The 15,150-nt window shown below is 32.9% G+C and overlaps 2 protein-coding genes across 2 annotated transcripts; both read left to right on the top strand.

The window, feature by feature from the left end:
- Nucleotides 1–376: 376 nt before the first annotated feature.
- LOC123564480 (L-xylulose reductase-like) lies at nucleotides 377–6,996 on the top strand. Its single transcript, XM_045358115.2, has 7 exons — nucleotides 377–1,255; nucleotides 2,002–2,099; nucleotides 4,744–4,898; nucleotides 5,501–5,543; nucleotides 5,804–5,968; nucleotides 6,353–6,470; nucleotides 6,718–6,996. Exons 1-7 carry the CDS (start codon nucleotides 1,204–1,206, stop codon nucleotides 6,825–6,827), a joined length of 741 nt encoding a protein of 246 aa, XP_045214050.2. The 5' UTR covers nucleotides 377–1,203; the 3' UTR covers nucleotides 6,828–6,996.
- Nucleotides 6,997–7,370: 374 nt separating this feature from the next.
- On the top strand, nucleotides 7,371–14,940 carry LOC123564479 (L-xylulose reductase-like). The gene is made up of 7 exons (XM_045358114.2): nucleotides 7,371–8,266; nucleotides 8,635–8,732; nucleotides 9,550–9,704; nucleotides 12,360–12,402; nucleotides 12,641–12,805; nucleotides 13,488–13,608; nucleotides 14,683–14,940. Exons 1-7 carry the CDS (start codon nucleotides 8,215–8,217, stop codon nucleotides 14,790–14,792), a joined length of 744 nt encoding a protein of 247 aa, XP_045214049.1. The 5' UTR covers nucleotides 7,371–8,214; the 3' UTR covers nucleotides 14,793–14,940.
- Nucleotides 14,941–15,150: the final 210 nt, after the last annotated feature.

Here is a 15,150-nt window from a genome sequence, read left to right as displayed (position 1 = left end):
GTAGACGCGATTGTGACCCTCGACTGTTCAACGCTGCTAGACCTATGTAGACTGTTTAACATAACTGCGTATCTGTAGACGGCTCAACAAGACTGGACTTCTGTTGACTGTCCAACGCGACTGATTCTCTGTAACCTGCTTAACGTGACTTGACCTCTGTAGACTGCTCCACGTGACTGGTTCCCTTCCGCCTGCTCATCTTGACCGGACACTTGGGAACAGCGTCGAGTAGTTCTACGTTTGGACTCAAACATTGTTTTACTAAAGTAAATTGACACTTGGAAATTATTGGGGACATCACAATTTTAAAGAACTTTTTCCTTGAATACACCGACCCGGAAGTACATCAATACCGGGGTGACACCAGTGACAAAAGATTTTGATATTGATAACATAATACATGCAGCAAGGACTCCAGTGCCATTTCCTACTTGTATTAAATCAATCCAAAAGCTCGTTTAAATTTAACTCATACAAACAAACCGATTGCAGTTTGACAATTATCTGTATTTTCAAAGAGGGGCCTATACTATTGGCTGATTTATTTAACACCATAAATGACACACTTTAACATTGGAAGTACAAAACAGCATTGTAACTAGGACGTCCCCGCCACAGCCATATTACCCCGATACTGAAGTTTCCTTGGCTACGCTTGTAACACACAGACTCACTCCTACAATTAAGGACATGCCGGAGTTATACACACCGAATAGGAGCAAATGGCTCAAACCATCAAGTTTGGCAGCTTTAGTTTTGCATATACTACTCCTCTAGAAGATGGAACGCTCTCCCCATCAAGATAGGTGATGCCAGCGCATTCACTTATTACCATCCCTGTACACAATAACCCAATTCAAACTACGACTCTTTCGAAACTGACCAAGAAATCTTTTATCATTACGCTGAAGCTACGATTTTTTTCTGGTACAAGACTTGAAGGTCCCTTTTCCCTTCTTCTTACAATGTAATATTTGATATTGCTGTGTATAAAACGAGATAGAACGTAGACTTTTGTGGTGATGTTTAAATCTATGTCATTCCGTTTGTAAACTAAGTTCAATGTTTACATTTTATATGCTATGACCTCGTTGCACATTTATCTGCAATCATATCAGATAGCACAACACGGTCCTGACCTACAAAATGTAATTCAATGTTTCTTTGCAAAAAGAATCAAATAATATTTCATCTGGCAAAATAATGGATCCCTATTTTCAAGGAAAACGTGTCATTGTTACGGGAGCGGGCAAAGGTATGCATAAAACTTTCTATTATATTGGTTATAAATTGAAGGAAAACAAGTTATTGTTACATTACAGGAGCGGGCAAAGGCATGCATTAAACATACTATTATCTTGGGTTCTAAATAGACTTATAACATGTATATATCACCATGACAACACTGACATTTGTTCAGCTATATGTTTTACAAATGCAGATACTCAGAGTGACAAATGTTGTATTTAGTTAGGAATATTGGAGGTCATTTTGCACTCATTATTTTACTATGCGGCGTAAACCGGAATACTGCAAGATATATCGTCGCTTAACTGGTACAAATGATAAAATAAGGAGTATTACTGTTTATATTTCTCATCAGTTTTTCTCATTTTAAACAAAATGGATATTCTACTGATGTCTTTGGTCGTGACTTGATGTAAAACATTGTAAAATATAAATATAAATGACACTAATCGATATAAGTAACGCACCTTTTAATGTATCTGAACATATACGGGAGCCATTACAAGACCTTTGGCTAAATGAATATTTCATCATATCACTCACAATGTGTCTACAGTATATTCTTAAGACCTGTTATGCATTAACCGTGTCAAAAAACTGAAATTTTCCGCTGTCTTTATTTGGTCACATGAGGAAAGATATCTTGACTTGGCAAGAATAATTTCGGTATTTTCCTCCCAATACTAAGATCTTCTACGATATGTTTTGAAACATAAAACACATTTGTTTTATAGTTTTATTGTTTTGTTTCAGGGATTGGAAGGCTACTGTGCATAAAGCTGGCAAAATCAGGAGCTAAAGTAATAGCAATAAGTAGAACTACGGAGGATTTAGACAACTTGAAACTTGAGGCAAATATCATATTTTAAATTATAAAAATGTACCCATTAATTCATATATAACGGTTTTACTTCCAATTAAAATCTTGTTAGAAGGCGAATGCTTTAATTAGAATAAGTTATATCAGAAGATAGGGCATCTTTCATTATCCTCACTGTGCCAGTCAGTTGATTATCTGTTAAGATGGTACTAGTTAGAAATGTAGAGCATTTATAAGGAAAGCTTAATGTACGCCATTGCAGAATAGAAATAGCTAATGGTATGGAAAATGGTACATTTCAGTTGATGTACCGCAAAGAAAATGATATCAAATATTTCCATTGAAAGAGTAATACATTTGACCAATCACCAAATGAATATTTTTAAAACGCGTCTGAAGCGTTTCGTTGTGTAATTAATCTCTCCCAAGAATACATACGAAACCATTAAAGCTCTGTTAAATCCAAAAGATTGTCACGAGGACAAGAATATTGTCATTAGAATGAGTCTAATATTTGCACATTTTTTTCTGCAGATGACTCATTTTCTCAAGTGTATTATGCTTTTAAAGTGACTAACCCCCACATCGTGGTGTGAGAATTTATAAAATCAAACGTTTACCTATATTGACCTTTAAGTGGCATATTTATTGTTCTAATAATGTATTTTTTCATAGAACACTGTCCAAAATCTTTGTTTTCCTAATAAATAAAAAATATAATCATTCGTGTACCATTTCTGATAGGACTTTTCCGGTTAGTAATGATACGGAATCCCAGGCCTTCAGCGACTACCTTGCAAACATCAGGTGACAGTGAGAAAATGATACTAGTAATCAATAGAGCGTATGAGTATAGGTATCGCGTAGTTTTGACGTTTTGAAAATGTAACTACATAAAACAATAATATAAAACGAAGGCAGGACACTATTGTCCTTAGCATGCGCAAATCCATCCAATTTTCTCAGAGGGGGTCCGATCGAACCCTCACTATGACAAACATGTGTCTTTATACACTTAATAATTTGATGTGACTTGAATGTGCGGATGCTAGCCGTTTACAAGTCAGGGTTGCCAATAAGTTTTTGTTGAACATGCTGAAATACAAAAGTAGCCGAACAGCTAAAGGGTCCGGGGTATCCCCTCCCCCCACCCCCCTCACCCTGGAAAATTTTGATATTCAGAGCTTAATTTCCTGCATTCTGAGGCATTTTAGGAGCTTAAAAACACATTTTCCACTGCAATTTTTTAACTAATGTACCTTTTATTTTCACGTTTTTATGAACTCACCAGTTAACTTAAGATTAAGTTTTCTTTAATGTAAAATTCTTTGTTTCTTTGAGATAATTAATATAAATATGAATTACGTCAAGGTCGTATGCAGCAGCAGTCACACAACATTTGAATGCGGTCCTATTGTTGCCTTTTCGAAAAACTATTTTCTTCCCTTCTTCTCTTCTTTTCTTTTTCTTTTTTGGATTTTCCGGTTGGGGAGGGAGTCCCTCCTTGGATCCGAGCATGCTTAGCATTGAACTTGAAGGGGTGAGGGAACCGAATCCTTTCCGTCCATATCTGCCGAGCCTGATAACTTTGATATCAAAAGACAGTTGTATGTTATTCTATTTATCATGAAACTCATACAACCTAACTAGAACAATATATGTCCTCATCTCTTATCTCGTAAAGGTTGACTTTTGAAGCAGAAATTAATAAATTCATAGTTTACGGACTTGAACATTCAAATTAGTCCATCAATATGGGAGGTGCTTAATTTTGATATCAGTTCAATGACCTGATATCAAAATAAGGTATCAAGAAAGTGATATCAGGCATTTTGCAGTTTGCATAGTAGTTGCATGATAAATTACTTTATAATTCAACTTATATCGCATTTGCAAGTAGCTGCGCGGACAAATCGTTTACCTGCCAGTCTCGGTGTTGATTGTTCGAGTACTGCATCTAACCTTATTTTATTTTTCAAATTTCATCTACAACGCCGTCAAGCCATCTTTCGATATCCAGCGTATATCTTCACTTTAAACGAGAGTGCTACTTATTGTTTTTGTTTGTTTGTTTATTCTTTAATCAAAAACGACACAATACTGTGCTATACCTATAGATACTTAACCGCTCTATTATAAGAAGCATAATAAACGCGTGCACAGTGTATTATTTGCTGCCCACGTGATGTAAGTGTCATAAAATAATGTCGCGTCTCATTCTATATTTATATCAATGTTTACAAAATAAAGCCAATGTTTACAAACTAAAGCGTTGTAACGGTTTATAAAAATGCGTGGGAAAACTTGAATGTTTCTGTAAGTCTGGAAACTGGAAACTTATCAATCATTTAGTTTCATGTATATGTATGAAATAGTGGTGCCATTTTGACTTTCGGTGATATTTTTAAAAAAGAAAAATACAATTCACAATGTATGGGGTAGTCGCTTTAATATTAAGTATGAAGCAAGAATGTTCACATAAATGTTGTCACTATCTACATTCTAAAAATACAATATAGTTTCTTTGATATCTGGAAGACTTGATGAAATGAATTGTGAATGTGAAGTGATCAGTTAGATAGATACTTAATAAATGATGACTAAATAATGAGTAATTTTTCCAAAACCGATAGATAGAGTTTTATTAACAAAGTAACATATTCTTGTGATTGCAGGATTCATCAATAGAAATCCATACTCAAGACATAAGTGAATGGAGCAGTACAAGAAAACTGATAGAGGATATTGGTCTAGTGGATATGCTGGTAAATAATGCCGCAGTAGATAGGAAGAAACCATATCTTGAAATTAAAGAGGAAGACTTTGATTAGTAAGTAACTTCTGTTGGATTATTCAACTTATCATGAGTCGTAGGACAGTAAAAGCGTCTTGTTCAAGGCGGTTATAAATCATAATTATCAGTTTGTGAAGAAAAACAAAATGTTTGTTTGTTTGTTTGTTTGTTTTGTGTTTAATGCCGTTTTACAGCAGTATTTCGGTCATGTAACGGCGGGCAGTTAACCTAACCAGTGTTCCTGGATTCTGCACCTGTACAAACCTGTTTTCCGCAAGTAACTGCAAACTTCCCCACATGAATCAGAGATAGAGGAACAAAATATGACTGCATACCCTGAAGTAATACCTGCAGAATAATAATGAGATATTGTCTGATTTAACTTAAGTAAACACGTCTTCGGTAAAGCCGATCAAGCTGATCAAGAACTGACACCACTGTTCTGTATGGTGAATCATTTATTTTCATTATAATCATTTGTAATTTATTGCTATGTTTGTAATTAATAATCTACAGTAAATCAGTGTTTGGTGCAAGTTACATAATAGGCCTTAGCATGGCCACAACTTTTATCATCTGTTTCTAGACTGTATCCATTACACTGCAAGCTAACACTGTATTACCTTCTTTCGATTCAGTATATACAACACGAACGTAAAGGCTGCATTTAATATATCTCAGGTAGGCCTTCCACAGTAAACAATTTTTGCAGCATTCTTGCATACAATTTAGTTTTATGTTAAAATACATTTAAGTACTGTAGTCTCTAGTAGACACTCCCCTTACCTATAAGAATTTTGTTAAGATTAATTCATAGATGCTATTTGTAATTACAACAACATGACAAAATCAAATTCTAAGATCGTAATGATGAAAAAACTAAATTTGGAAAACTAATTGGAACATATGTTATGAAACTGTTTACGTTATCTTTCCTACAGGCTGTTGTTAAATGTATGGTCGAGAAACAAACGGGTGGTGCAATTGTGAACGTGTCTAGTATCGCAGGAATCAATGCGGTACATTCTATTGGGACATACGGTTGTACAAAAGCAGCATTAGATATGATGACAAAAACAATGGCATTGGAATTTGGCCCTCATCAGGTTAAACATGTATTTCATGTTTTGTACATAAATTTAATCGTTTGATTTATTGTGACACTGGTATATCAAAACTTAAAAATGACACTACGAAATTCTACACTTCGACACATTTTGGTTCAGTTTACTCGTTTATAAATGTAAATATCATGTTATATAGTGTCCATCATTATAAATCATTTGCCAATGTAATGTACAATCTTTAAAGCTGTTTTAGACAAATACTTTTTTAATGTAAAATCTTATATATTTGAAAAAGTACGTAAATTATATTCAATACAATATGCAACCATACTATCAATACAATGTAACACAATATTTAACACTGCATGAAAAGTAATATATATGCATATAGCTAACATTTTTAGTAGTCTTTTTTAATCTAAGATCAGAGTTAACAGTGTGAACCCAACGGTAGTGATGACGAAAATGGGAAAGGCGGCCTGGTCAGCTCCAGGGGTTGCTGATACTATTTTGAAAAGAATACCTAACGGACGTTTTGCAGGTACCTGTTATACGAATGTAATCCATGCAAAATTTCCAATGTTTTACTGTAATACATCCACGGAAGTGATTAAGGCTCTGTTCTGCCGCACTATTTCTATTATATTTTCTGTCATCTATCAACAACAAACATCCATAAAGACATAATAGTTTGGATTTTTTTTGTCAGACACAGCTGTATTTACGAAATAAACACTATAATGCTTAGAAATATCGTCGTACATGTGCTGTGTTTCCTTTTCTTACAGAGGAGATTGATGTAGTCGACGCCATTGTGTTTCTTCTCAGTGATAAAGCATCAATGATTAATGGCATTCATATGCCGGTTGATGGTGGACACCTTTTACAGTTTTTCTAGTCCTACAAATCCTGAGCTGTACTTTATCCAACCTTATCTTATTATAGATGTTTGCACAACTGTAGTTTGTGAAAAAACACCTTTTTAACTATTCTGATGTTCTGTTTTGTATATCATATTAATTCTGTGAAGTGTTTATGGGCAATGAAATATTCATAATGTTTAAGAATCGGTGTTTCATATTGTTGTTGATTTTAGTGATGTGAGTCGTTATAGGATTATAAGGGTTTACGGAAAACACAAGATTTAAAAGACATTTATAGACAGGAACATTTCCACATATCCATACGGGTACATATTTTGAGAATTCTACACCTTGTATATAAAATAGTTAGCATTAAGACATTCTTTATTATTGTGTAGAAGAGAGACATAATTTAACAAATAATAAACGAACTGCTGTTTATAGTTTTTATTTGTGTAAAAGCACTGGCTTTTAGGCCTTCATAGGCGAACAATCAACACAAACGTACATTTCCAAACATCACCTGTCCTCGGCATAATTCGCTAAAACGCGTACATTTCATCTTGTCATATTGAGGAAACAAGCACAGTCGGTCCTTTATTTTAACATTGTAAATGTACCTTGTTTGTGTTTAACAATACATCGAAGTTAACGTATTGGTGTAAAAATATCACAAATAAATAAGGCCTTTTTACCTAAAAACATGATTTCTTTTGACAAATAGCGTTAGTTGATTAGGACAATTACCTGTATTATGTAAACTATTGTTGAAATTTTCTTGAAAAAGTCTGTGAACAAAATGGCTAATAAAAGAAAACAAAACTTTACAAAGATATTCTTCTATTTATTAAAAGAAAAGGCCGACTAATTTCTGTCATAGTAAATAGAGTAAATGCATATAAATAGTATAAAAATAAACTGCAAACAACTCAAAAATTGCACTCTTCGAAAATAACTTTTAAAATCATGAAAAAAAAAAAACAACAACTATTTTTCAAGTACAAAAACATATTCATCGTGAACATTTGGTTGTCAATATACTGAGCAGATGCTAAAAGTTCCTGACGTTGTGTTACTGTTCTTTTAATGTGCATCTGAAAAATCTGAAAACAAAATGCTAGTAATTAACGCATTGACTAAACAAAACAACATTCGCCCAATATTTAGTTAAAGAATACCCTATACTGTATACATACTCAGTAATCAACAAATAGCTTTAAGATATTGTTATTGCCTGACCTTCTCATCTGAATAGGTAAGTAAAAAAAAAAACATTTTGAGTGAGCTACGCTCTCATCTTTCACCATAAATAAAAAACATAATCTGCGTTACTGAACCATGATGTTTTGACAAACCCGTGTTTTACCCATAAGTTCCACTACAGTAAAGATATATTTTTATCGGACGACACACAAGGATAACATGGACACTCATTTTCAAGACAAAAGAGTTATAGTTACTGGTGCCGGAAAGGGTATGTTCTTATCTAATTATCTGTTGTTGTTTTTACTCGAGTCATACGATATATTTTTATTTGTAAAACATAAATTAAAAAGACACACAAAAACACCTCTCGCGAGGCCAGGCGTAGAAAAAAATGTTTCATTTGAATTAGCTTTAAAATCGTGATCTGTCAAAATAAAGGGTTCACCAGAAACTTATATATGGAAATTTCAAATCCATTTTCATTTCAAAGCTTTAAATGACAAGTGAGAAACTGGCAAAATAAAAGAAAAATGATCAGGTAAACGACAGTTTGATGGCCGACAGTGATAATTTCAAACCCTGAAAAGGCAATAACGTAGCTACGATATAAATGTATAAAATATGTTCATATTACAGGAATTGGAAGAAACTTGAGCATAACGTTAGCAAAACTAGGAGCTAAAGTGATTGCAATTAGCAGAACAGCGGAGGATTTAGACGAACTGAAACTTGAAGTAAAATTACAATTTATTCATACTAGCATTCAAAAGTCCGGTATAAACTGAATTTAGGGTTTTTTAAGTTTTTTTCCTATTACGTGTTATTTCATATCATGCATCGCGAGAATTACATGAATGCCCAAAATCAAAAGAAAATATATCTGGTTGTTTAAAATCTCTTTAAACATACTTTGTACTGCTCAGTTCGTTTTGTTTGTAGAGAACTTCTTCAATTTATTGCTTAGCTTCTTGATTTAAAGTAGTATTTTATGTGTGTTAACGTAAACTGTGTTTTGGACATTTTATACTCCATTTCCTATAAGTCTGACTGTGATTGGCAAAATGAATGAAAATTATAAGAATATTGGGTACACAGATGTTTATAGACTTAAAATACAAATGTTTAATATACACTAAATTAAAGATGCTTATTTGGACCAAAACCTAGTGGGTGACCCTTTATTCAAAACCATGCAGCAATTAATGAAAATGCTATTAATATTCATATTGTACATGGATAATATGACACAATTCAAATCTGCGTAGCAAACAGTTGCTCAATTGGTTGTATAAATCTAAAGAAGAAAACATGCACGTTGTACTGAGGTCTTGTCAGGCGTGTGCTACGGCTTGTTTCCCGGGAAAGGTGGAGTAAGTGCCCAAACATTTGGCAACAGTTTTCAGGCAATATTCATTACCTATACCAAAACCAGTCATCTGTATTCAACTGTTAAACAATAATGTAATGCCACAGATATTGAAACTGTAATGAATGATTGCACTTTCAATTCGCCTACTTTCAAAAGCCGTTTGGTTTGTTTTGTACTCAAAGGAACCTTCGATAGAGATCCATACACAAGACATCTGCGACTGGAACAAAACAAGGGCGCTAGTAGAAGATATAGGTCTAGTTGATATGCTTGTAAACAATGCAGGGGTAGATATGCATAAACCATATCTTGAATGTAAAGAAGAGGACTTTGATAGGTACGAATGTTAATAATGTAACATGACTTGCTTCAAGTTTAGTAGTATTCGAACGTCTGTTCAGTTTAAGACATGTTCGTTTTTTGTCAAAATTTCCTGGCAAGTAAGCCCTAACCCTTGAAGTAACGTACTCGTCTCAAATAAAAGTTCGTATGATACCAAAAACGTTAACTTTCTATGATAGTTTTTAAAGTACAAATGTACTAAGTTATTTTCTGAATTTTTATGAACCATCACAAGGTCATTTATAATTGTATTATTTGTACAATATTTAAAGTACCAAACCGTAAATCTGATATCAAGATGCCGGAAAGAGGACATTGTCCTTTTGAATATCATATAATTTAAGAGGTATTGTCAAGCGTTTTGGTAACTTTACTCGGGAAGATTTAATACATTTCGATTTTATTAAAATGAATCTTACCGTGAAAAATGTGAAAGAGGTCGAATCAGATAATAGATCAGGTAATATGCTAAAAACGGTTAAATGTTTTATATTACATTTACAACCAGGCTCGATGAAGCAAGTAACTAAAACCTTACTACGATATAATAGACACTACGTGATGTTATTATTATAAGGTATACTCTTATTAAATGACGGAACTTAGTAAAATAAAATGTTAAAACTATAGCCCGAGCACTGAAGGATCGAAATTTTGACTGTTTATTTGGCAATCCATTCAATACGTGTTTTATTGCATTACATCAGAAATTAATTTTCACATTCTTATTTTTTAAGGTTTGATTTATAAGCCAAGTAAACATGTGTTGAATAAAGACCGGCCATATAGAATAAACTTTGGATTGGCCATTTAGGGGTCATATGAAATAATTATAAATATTTCAGACAAGCTTACAATCTTTGTCATATATTTTAATTAAAATGATAGCTGGAGAGATTTAATAAAGGACTCATAAGGTCAGCTTGTTCCACCTTTTGCTCATATATTTAGGGTAAATCAGTTTTTGTTAGAACATTACATAATGGGTAGATTGCTGCGGGTCACGGTAAATTTAAGAAGATACACAAAAATGAAACAGTATCATATAAACAACATTCTAACATGGCTCGATTTGATTTTCAGTTAAGGTAGTTCTGCACGTTTAATAAACCGGAAGTGGTGGCGTAACGTCATTTATTTAGAAAACGTAGAAAAAGGCCTGGATTCGGCGTACGGAAATAAAAATTATTTTAAGAATTAATTGAAATCTTTGAGTAAATTCATTACAATGGCACTGTTGCTATATTTCTAAAGTCAAAATATGATATTAAAACATATGACACGTTAAAATAATCAAAATAATGATTGAAATTAGCGTGAAATGTCCGGTGCACTTTAATCATGGTCAAATATCTCAAAAATAAGCACACGGACCTAAACATTTTATTTCACCAAATTATAGGTCATGTGTTTATTTACAACTGTGAAAAGTTTTACCAAAATCTACATTGTAGGAAAAATTCTATTCGCGAAAATGTTATGAAAGTAATGATTTTTCCATAGACTCCCATTATGAAATATTGCGTGAGGTCCAAATTGTTCAAATCAGTCTAGCAAAAAATCAAGAACACGACCCTATCTTTTTTATTTGCTGAAAGTTGTAGGTATATTCTGAAGTTTTGAAAAATTAGAGTTTAATCAGATTCTACATTGTAGAAAAATTTCCGATCCAAACGTGCAGAACGACCTTAAACAAAAAAGAAAACCAAGCTCTGTATATTCTGCGATAAACAACGGTTGACGCGCGAGAGCATTATGACGTCAATTATGACGTCAAATTGCCGCATGACGTCCGATACATTACTCCTCGCGTAAATGAAGCCCATCATAATATCTATTAAAATATATCAATGACCATGTCAGAATGAAAACAATGCTCTCGTGGTTCAATTCCTACGCATCTGAACTCTGAACCGTGGTAAATCAGACGATAAACCATTTGAAGGTCTTGATTATTTGTTAGTTCTAACAGGTCGATTTGATTGCCAGTTAAGCAAAGAAGAAAGTCAAGCTTTGTATATTCTACGATAAACAACGGTTGACGCGCGGACCGGTAAGAGAGCATTATGACGTCAATTATGACGTCAAACTGCCATATGACGTCCGGTTCCAATACTACTCGAATAAATGAAGCCCATCTTAATGTTTTCCAAAATATTTCACTGAACATGTAAAAATGAAAATAATCAATGTCTTCTTGTTGTTTGTCGTCTAATTTATCACGGTTCATTGTTCAGATGCTTAGACATTAAACCAATCGGGCTAACGCCCTCGTGGTTCAATTCCTGCGCATCTGAACTCTGAACTGTGATAAATTAGACGACAAACCACTCGAAGGCCTTGATTATTTGTTAAAAATAAAAACGCACACGTAATGTATATTTTCGTAATGAATATTTTCTGTATAATTTTAAAGATTTTTCAAAGGTTTGGATTTCTTTTATTATATTTAGAAAGTATATAAAACTTTACATTTTAGGAAGATCTTTCATATTTCGAAACAGATAAAAAAAAAGATCACATAGCTTTTGACTACCCAAAGGTATAGGTAAATAAAGGATGTAAAATGATTTACCTTCATAAACTTTTGTTCCCGTAAAATGATCATGTTAACGTTTGAGACAGTAATATATATAATGTCTGTTTTCAGAATTTTCAGTACGAATGTGAAGGCTGCGTTTAATATATCACAGGTAAACTGTTACACGCAGGTAAACTGTTACATATACAACATTTATTACATGTAATGTTTTGTATTTTGTGATTGTGCATAGTCTCTAATGAAACGCCTTTCTTTTATTTCGTCTGAGAGAAATGCTAAAAATATTAATTTTCTATCTTCTATAATTCTTTAAAATGCAACCTCAATCAAAACAAACCATTATTACTCACGTTTCAGATATATTTTAAAGCATTTAAATGTCATTACAGGCTGTTGTGAAAGGTATGGTAGAGAATGAAAAATCTGGAGCAATTGTGAACGTTTCAAGTATAGCAGCAATTAGTGCTATACATTCACTTGGGATTTACTCTTGTAGCAAAGCAGCCTTGGACATGATGACAAAATCTATGGCTCTTGAGTTCGGACCCCATAAGGTTTGGCTGTCTGCGATATTTTTATTTACGTTTCTTATCAGTCAAATCCGTAGCAGGTTTACCTTTTCTGCAAGTTAGATATATAAGTAACATTCATGTTTTCATAGGAAATAAAGTAAAAAAACCTTGTTACAGACCTTATACTACAAAATCTCAATGCTAGCTTCATGCTATCGGATGTGCAATTTATAACCACTGTATTTTAAGTATCTTTGTGTCAATGAAGTCTTAAGGCGGTTCCAGTTCATACGTTGAAATCTTCTATATATGTTAAAACCGTCAAAACTTATTTTGTGTCCGTCTTCTCCGGTATTAACTTACTGACATAAATTGTTATACCATTATCAAGTTATCAAAACTACCATGCAGTTTGTAAAATAAGCAGAGTAGCTCTCTACTGAGGTAGTCATGCAGTAAAATATGCAGAGTAGCTCCCTACTGACATATATTCGAAGAAGCTTTGAGGTAGTCACGCAGTAAAATATGCAGAGTAGCTCTCTATTGAAGTAGTCACGCAGTAAAATATGGAGTGAAATTAAAGGAATTGAGTTGTGTTATTTTATCAGCTGGAACATAATTACCTCTTGATGCTTTTATCATATATTTTTATGTTTGGATGTTCATATACAGACATACCACTTACATATGTAATATTTCCTTTATTTATTGATTATATCTACAGATCAGAGTTAACAGTGTCAGTCCAACTTCAGTGATGACAAAAATGGGAAAAGCTTTCTATGATTCTATACCCGGACTTGCGGACGCTATTCTGAAAAGAGTCCCAATTGGCCGTTTTCCAGGTATATGTTATATATTGCTTTATCAAGGTCTCTTAACGGTGGTTAATCAGATTTTAGGTAAGTAATGTATTTGTTTAGAAATTTAGCAACTGATCATTCACATTTATTTTTGTTCACTGGGTGCTTAATAAAAGCATAATTTTCACTGGAAATATTTTGAAATTTGATTTTACTGCCCACCCAAGATAGACTTATTTTAGCACAAGTATAAATGTGGTTAAACTTTGTGTAAGGAATGATAAAATATAAGAATTATTCTATTACATTTTTCAAAATTTTGCATTGACAGTTATATATCTAAATTAAATTCATTAGAAATGCAAGTCTGTAAAAATATTATTACTTCCCTTTGCCTACATTGCGATTTAACTTAGTTGAATTGGAAATAAATGAGTTCGAATGATCTTAAAATTTGCAATATTCACTTCTCTAGTTGTGTCATTCATATTATCTATCAAACGTAAATGGAAAACTAGAAAACATATCGAAATCAAAAGATATGGACCGCTTTTTAAATTTATTCATATTAAAGGGAGGTAATTATAAATTTCATCAAAAGTAATACAGCATACATTCCTAACAACAATCTACATATAAATTATGTATTTGGTCTTTTGTTCCTTAAATAAATCTTTGTCAGACTTGCAAAAAATGCAAAAAAAAAAAAAATCATAAAATTTGTTTTAATTTGATCGACCGACTTTAAAGAGTTGGTCCCAGCAGCGTAAACGCAGGATTTCAGTTTCTCATTGGCAGATCACATTATTTACATGAAGTATTAATAATAGTGTAAAATAATTTGTGTATTGTGCTATTTTTACGTATATTTGGAAAATAAACCCTTATGAAATAAAGCCCGCCACAAATACCATAAATGCATTTTTGTAAGATGTCTTGGGAACATTGTTGGTGTTTATTGCACACCGCAATATCTTTAAAATCATTTTAAAGAAAATGAAGTAATTGTTTTAAATATCCAACACCAAATTTAAGCCATTTGCGTGCTAAATAAGAAAAGGAACTACCAAGAGACAGATGTCAGACACATATTAGTCCTTTGTTCCTTTCTTTCAGAGGAAGATGAAGTTGTCAATGCTATACTGTTTCTACTCAGTGATAAAGCAGCTATGATAAACGGGATACTTATGCCAGTTGATGGTGGGCATATCATACAGTTTCTGTAGATGTCAACATTTCTGATCCTAATGTCAGATATATCAACACTTTTGATATACATTATACATGTACATGTAACATAGTATCGAAAACGCGATGAAGTTCGTCATACATATACTTTGTATTAAAATATGTAATATATTTTTCGTATTTGCACGCGAGTTACTTCTTTTATTTTGCCCACAAAATCGTATTCAAGTGAAGAAAAGTTCGAGAAATTAAATTCAACATTACGAAGCTATACCATTATTTGTCCATGTGATGGAATGTTGGCCTTTTTAATGTCATATTTGGCTGTTTAACTACCTATGTCTGATAAGACTTTTAATATGTGGTGAGTTACATTGTAAATTTCTATAAATGAAT

Source organism: Mercenaria mercenaria, chromosome 2 (assembly GCF_021730395.1).
Source record: "Mercenaria mercenaria strain notata chromosome 2, MADL_Memer_1, whole genome shotgun sequence".
NCBI lineage: Eukaryota > Metazoa > Mollusca > Bivalvia > Venerida > Veneridae > Mercenaria > Mercenaria mercenaria.
The sequence above is the reverse complement of the archived record's forward strand: the minus strand, read 5'-3'. Positions and strand labels throughout refer to the sequence as shown.